General features: G+C 43.1%; 1 protein-coding gene across 1 annotated transcript; it reads left to right on the forward strand.

Moving 5' to 3' along the window:
• Window positions 1-5,194: 5,194 nt before the first annotated feature.
• LOC133103326 (olfactory receptor 1F1) lies at window positions 5,195-6,125 on the forward strand. The gene is given in 4 exon segments (XM_061208724.1): window positions 5,195-5,627; window positions 5,630-5,681; window positions 5,683-5,707; window positions 5,709-6,125. Coding segments are annotated over 4 exon segments (927 nt in total).
• Window positions 6,126-7,041: the final 916 nt, after the last annotated feature.

The raw sequence follows: 7,041 nt of genomic DNA on the forward strand, positions 1-7,041 counted from the left end.
TCTACAAATTATCAATGAGGTGTATTATAGTCTCAACCTTAGTACTTTTGAAATCTTCATTCAGATGGTTCTCTTTGGTCGGGGGCTGTCTGTGCACTGCAGCGTGTTTAGCAGCATCCTTGGCCTCTATCCGCTAGATGTCAGTAGCCTCCCCATAGTTGTGACAACCAAAAATGTCTCCATACACCGTCCAAAGTCCTCTGGGAGGCAAATTTGTTGCTGGTTGTGAGCCACTTGTCTAGAGAATTGAGGGCATAAATATTGGTGCAAACAGTTCACATGTGGGATCCGACAGGAGGGCTGGCTTGGCACAGGGCCAGGCATCAGGGCCAACTGGGAACTCATCCTGAGATGGCCAACCCAGAAGGCAGCCTGGTGGGGTCAGGAGATAGGCTATGTACAGAGGACTGCACAAATAAGTTAATATATTGAGACTAATGCGAGCCAGATTTCTCACTGGTGGAGCTGGAAAGAGAGAGGGCTTCAATAAATCCTATGGTGTTGCGTGGAATTGGAGGTATTAGTGATGTTATCTGATAACTTTGTAAATGCTCTGTTGCTGGTAAAGATGGTTGGTGGTAGTGACTTTATAAAAGCAGTTCTTATATTGGTATATTTTCCTGCCTGCAATTAGTATTTCCTAGTTGTATAATTTTTCTATATTTCTTAACTGGCATTATTCTGTAAAGAAGAGATTTTCTCCATGAACACATGATGAACTTCAGATCATTTTAAAAAGACAGAGTAAATGCTAAATTCATTCCCTTAATTGTTAATTTTCACCTTCAGTTATGGCAAATTACCTTAAAAATTCTCTCTTTTAAAGATAGTATTAATATTGATTCACAGATTGTAATACATTTAATATTTTATAATCACTTACAATTATTATTATTTTTTTGATTTGTTTTGTTTTGTTTTTGTTTTTGGCCATGCCACGCAGCTTGTAGGATCTTATTTCCCCAACCAGGGATTGAACCTGCGCCCTTGGAAGTGAAAGCACGGAGTCCTAATCACTGGACCACCAGGGAATTCCCTATTATTCTCTTTGATGCTCAAATTATTCCAAATTTAGCCAGTGGGAGACCCCTTTCAAGCTAGCATCTTTGTTCCTTTTTTAAAATCTCTGTTTATTCACAAATATTTAATTTGAAAATTTTCAAGTCTGAAGAAAAGTTGAAAGAATAGTACTTTAAACACCATATATGGATATGGCGATACATTTGAAAGTCATTTGCAGTTTATATATGTTCACATTGGACTTTGAGCATTTCCTTATTTTCTGGCACACACATAATGTCCCAGACTCACCTTGGTTTTTTTCTGCCCAGATCTGGAATCAGCCCTTTCTCTAAGGAACCCAATTTCCTTTTAGTAGGGAATGGCATTTAGAAACAAAGATCTGGGTGCTAGGTGTGCTCAATGATACTGGGTTGTCATTAATTACAGTTTTTGTTTTTGTTTAGTTCACCTTAACTTTTAAAATAGCTTACTAATTTATTCTTGTGTCTTAAGTGTGCCTTCTCCAATCCTTTGCTCAACTCAGGTCAGTTGATGGAGTGACTCTGGTGGATCATGGTAACTCGATTTTTAAAATATTTATTTATTTATTTATTTATTTTTGGCTGCATCGGGTCTTCATCGCTGTGTGCAAGCTTTCTCTAGTTGAGGTGAGCGGGGGCTACTCTTCGTTGCGGTGCGCGGGCTTCTCATTGCGGTGGCTTCTCTTGTTGTGGAGCATGGGCTGTAGGCTCGCGGGCTTCAGTAGTTGTGGCTCGCTGGCTCTAGAGCACAGGCTCAGTAGTTGTGGCGCATGAGCTTAGTCGATCCGCCGCATGTGGGATCTTCCCGGACCAGGGCTCGAACCCATGTGCCCTGCATTGGCAGGCAGATTCTTAACCACTGTGCCACCAGGGAAGTCCGATAACTCGATTTTTTTTTTTGTTCCAGGGCATTCCTTCCCATTTCCATTTTTTTTGGATCTGTTTGGGAAACTCCTCCCCTCCTCCATTTAGTCCTGGTGATAAATGTCCATCACTGAATTCCCACATGGAATGGACTGGGGTTATGACCCAGGATGACCAGAATACCCCACTTTCCCATCAGGTTTGTTGGTTCCAATTTGGGTATATGATCCAAAAAGGGATGATCACAGTCTTGCCTTACAACAGTGCCAATAAGCAGTGGTAGAGAGAAGTTCTATGTGCCCTGTGATTGCTAGTCTGGGAGGATGTGAGTTCAGAGGCTGCCTTCTTGCCACATGGAGAGTCAGTCTGTAGAATGAAGTCGAACAGAAGCAAACAGAGTAGAGAGACAGAGAAATACTGGTCCTGGTGTCATTACGTGGGTCCCTGAATCTAGCCCTGACTGAAACACACAGGCTTTGCATGAAGAACTTTGGACTTTGTAATTACATCAACCAGTAGATTCTATTTCTCCTTAAGCTGATATGAGTTGGTTTTCTATCACTTGCAAACAATGGCTTTACTAATCCAGTCACTATTCTCCCCTTCCTCCCCAGATCTTTGATAATTAATTTTGTGTGTGGGGCGGTTGGCCTATTTTTGGAGATGGAATGGAGAGAACTTGATCTCATAACACATGTCTGATGGAGACATGAAGGCTCATTACAGCCCTGAGATTCTTATTTTGAGTTACTGGGAGCAGGTTAAAGATATTTATTAAGATGCTATAGTCAGCATGGGGAATATATTGTTTATAAATAACCCAAAGTGGAAGCTAGAGGAACACTCTGGTTTCCAGAGGACATTTTTTTTAGGAATTCAATTGCCACTTCTGACCCAGATGTATGGTTTTTATGAGTAACTCTTTAATATTATCAACTCAGGAAAGTAAACTTTGCAATGCATTAAGATCAAGACCTTTATGGGCACCTTAAAGCCAGATCTTGCCTTCAGAACAACTAGAGTGATACATATTGGACTCAGGAATTCTCGGTTCCTCATTGGCACCCATGTTCTACCAGTTTATAACTGAACTCAGCAATGGTTCCTATTTCTACCTCATTTACCCCCAAATTAAAATATAGAATAAAAGACTTGTCAACTGGTCCTTTATAAAAATGACTATTGACATATGAAGATAAACATGTGACACTATTTCCAAATTATATTTATGCAGAATACAGATGATTGAGCAGAGAGCAAAGGATATAAATATCACTTAATACCTTTTTAAAGAAAATATTTATTCATTTAGGCTGTGTCGGGTCTTAGTTGCAGCACACAGGATCTTCCTTGCAGCATGCGGGATGTTTTAGTTATGGCATGCGAACTTTTAGTTGTGGCATGCATGCAGGATCTAGTTCCCCGACCAGGGATGGAACCCGGGCCCCCTGCATTGGGAGCTCAGAGTCTTACCCACTGGACCACGAGGAAAGTCCCTCACCTTTAACCTCCACCTAGTGGACATGGTCCTAGCCCAGTGCATTGATGAGGATAGGGGTCATGAGGTGTTGAACATAAATTACATATTTTATTTGCACAACTCTACATGGTGATTATTATTTCTCCTCTCTACAGATGGTGAAGTTTTGTAATTCTGTGAAGATTGGTAGCTTTCTCAAGGTCATACCACTGATAATGTGGGTCTGGAATTCAGCACAGATCTGTGTGAATCCAAAATTTAACCCCTATCCAGCTTCATGTGTATTTCCCAACAAGATTGGGTGGGGGATAAAACATAGAATTGTGAGTTCTCTCTAGCAGAAGGGTTGTGGCTAATGATTACCCCCAAGATTGCATCATTTCCAATGTTGCCAAGTCCTGAAGCAGCAATTACATAACTCTGAAGACAGATCTTTATTATCAATGCTGGATCCAAAAAAAGCCCACAGAGGAGAAGGGACAATTACTCTCTGCTTTCTCTAATGAGGCTCTCAGGGAATATAGCCTTAGTGCCCATCGAGGCTCCTGTAAAGAGCTGGCCCTACGGTACCCCAAACATCCTTCCAGCACCGAGGGCTGAGTCTGTGCACCCCAGCCCCTTGTTCATGCAGACTTAGCCTGAAAAACTCAAAGACAAGTCCCTCTCCCTCAGACAAATAATCTCTGGCCAGGTCTAGAAAAGTGAAGCAAACCTGGGAATTCTGGGGACCGTGAAGACTGCCATTCTTCTTGGGTAAGAGCCGGAGCAGTGGGACTCATCAATAAACGCTTGTTAAGGGGTAAATCCTTAAGCGGTCACTCCCCACTACATCTTCCTTTTTTTTTTTTTTAAACTTTTTATTTTATATTGGAGTATTGTACGGTCCGAAAGGATACATGCACCCCAGTGTTCATTGTAGCACTGTTTACAGTAGCCAAGACATGGAAGCAACTACATCTTCTGTTTAAGTGGCGCTATAGAAACAGTTCTGAGATCATCAGCAGTTCCTTGAGATTGCCCAGGCATGACCAGTGTGTGTTACCTGTTTATGAGGCCCTGAAGTGTGGGGAAAACAAATTGGCAGGTTTCTGCCCATACTTCTGGGTCACTTCCATTTTAATTTTACAAGTTAGTCTTAAGGAGCTCAGTGGACATAGCCAAGAAGGGCTGGCTCAGAGCTCTGTAAAGTGCTCTGAAAATGTGAGCGCAGGAATCAGCGGCAGAAATTCTATCATTACCACCCTGGGAGCAGTTTTTGTTTGATCACTGACATCATCCTCAGAGCAGACATGTTAGGAATGTGTAACAGCTACAGATTAGAGATAAGGGAAATAAAAAATATTCTCAAAGGCAACACCACTAATGATATCAATGGCATCAGTACCCTGTATTAGGGTACATGCTTAGTACGTCAGTCTCTATGGTAACCATTTATACATGTGTTCTCCGGTACTCATTATAAATATTAAAGTCTCTATTAATATTCCTTTATATATAGTGGTTTTGATACTTACTTTAAAAAATACATGGTTATGGTAGAAAGTTTAGACATATAAAGGATTTATGGACAAAAGCACTGTCACATTCTTTCAGTGTCCTTCTGGAGGTACTGCACATGCATAAGGAAACTGCCCTCATTTTGGTAATAAAGGAGGCACAAAACACAGGAAGCAAAGTGCTAATGCCTCACCTCTGTCACATGGCCTTTCTCCTTGCCATCTTCTTAATTGCCCCATCTTGACCATCATTTTCCAGGCTTTTGAATTCTTCCTGCTTTGTCTGCCTCTGGCCCCAGGCTCCCAGCCCCATGGGAGAGACAAACCAGTCCAGTAACTCTGAGTTCCTCCTCCTGGGGCTCTCCAGGCAGCCCCAGCGGCAGAAGCTCCTCTTCGTGCTCTTCCTGAGCAGGTACCTGGCCACGGTCCTGGGAAACCTGCTCATCCTCCTGGCCATCAGCCCGGATTCCCACCTGCACATCCCCATGTCCTTCTTCCTCTGCAGCCTGTCCTTCGTGGATGTCTGCTTCTCCTCCACCACTGTCCCCAAGATGCTGGCCAACCACATACTCAGGAGTCAGACCATCTCCTTCTCTGGGTGTCTCATGCAGATGTATTTTGTTTTCATGTTCGTGGACATGGACAATTTCTTCCTGGCTGTGATGGCCTATGACAGCTTTGTTGCTGTATGCCACCCCTTACACTACTCAGCAAACATGACCCACCAGCTCTGTGCCCTGCTGGTCACTGGGTCATTGCCAACCTGGATATGCTGTTGCATACCCTGCTGATGGCTCAACTCATTCTGTGCAGACAATGCCATCCCCCCCCTTCTCCTGTGATGTGACCCCCCTCCTGAAACTCTCCTGCTCTGACACACAGCTCAATGAGGTGATGATTCTGACTGAGGGTGCCCTGATCATGAGCACCCCATTTGTTTGCATCGTGGTATCATATATCCATATCACCTGTGCTGTCCTGAGAGTCCCGTCCACAAAGGGAAGATGGAAAGCCTTCTCCACCTGTGGCTCCCACCTGGCTGTCGTTTTCTTCTTCTATGGCACCATCATTGCTGTGTATTTTAACCCTTTATCCTCCCACTCATCTGAGAAGGACACCACAGCTACTGTGATGTACACGGTGGTGACCCCCATGCTGAACCCTTTCATCTACAGCGTGAGGAACAGGGACTTGAAAAGGGCTCTTGGAAAAGTGGTTGGCAGAAAAACATTTTCTGTCTGAGGAGAGAATCAAAACTGAGTCTCATCCAATGCAAATTTATTTTTTATCAGTTGAGTATCAGCTGAGCTGTTTTGTCAAAGACAGTCTGGAAATAAACATATTTATATTGTGCTAGAAGACAATCATTATTTATTGTGGACCTAATTCACCTGTAACCTTGTTGCATCTACCAAGTAACGAGACATCTTTTTAGTGACTAACTTTGGAATTATTTTACACCCACGTCCAGTTTTTCCTTTTTAAGTGGTATGTTTAGAAGGATACATGCTCCACATATTTTTGAATATTAGAATCACCTGCAAGCTACGATCCACTGATGTCCAGGTCGCAACCCTGACCAAATAGATCAGAATCTCTGGAGGTGGGGCCCCAACACTGAGATTTTTAAAACCTCATGATTCTACTGTGCAGTCAGGATGGAGAATCACTGGTCTATTTCATCTTATGTGTTTTCTGTCATGGTCAGTCATAAAGACTGGGTCACAAAAACGCTCACAAGGTTAGTTTTGAGACTCAGATAAAAGAACAACCGAGTAAAATATGAGGACTAAAGTGGATAGTAATATTTCAGGTGAGACTCAGAGGCCCAGGTGGACTTGTGGCTCAGAGCATCAAGAGGTGAAGCAGCGCAGAATGGGGGAAACCCTCTGTGAGCATCCTGATTGGCTGTCTGATCTTAGGGGGCGGGGTCAGCCAGGCAAGTTTTGATACCAAGGATACAAATCAACATTTGCTATTCCTTCTGTGGGGACCAATTCTCCCTGCTTTCTTCTCTGGCTAGCAACCGCCTCCCATACATTCAAGAGCCAAGTCAAGTGCCACCTCTTCCTCCATGAGGCCTCCTGATTCTCTCTTCTGGTTCTTGAACTCTATTTTTTCTTTGGTTTATTCTTCCCCTCCACAAGGGTTTTCCACA

Source organism: Eubalaena glacialis, chromosome 13, assembly GCF_028564815.1.
Source record: "Eubalaena glacialis isolate mEubGla1 chromosome 13, mEubGla1.1.hap2.+ XY, whole genome shotgun sequence".
Lineage (NCBI taxonomy): Eukaryota > Metazoa > Chordata > Mammalia > Artiodactyla > Balaenidae > Eubalaena > Eubalaena glacialis.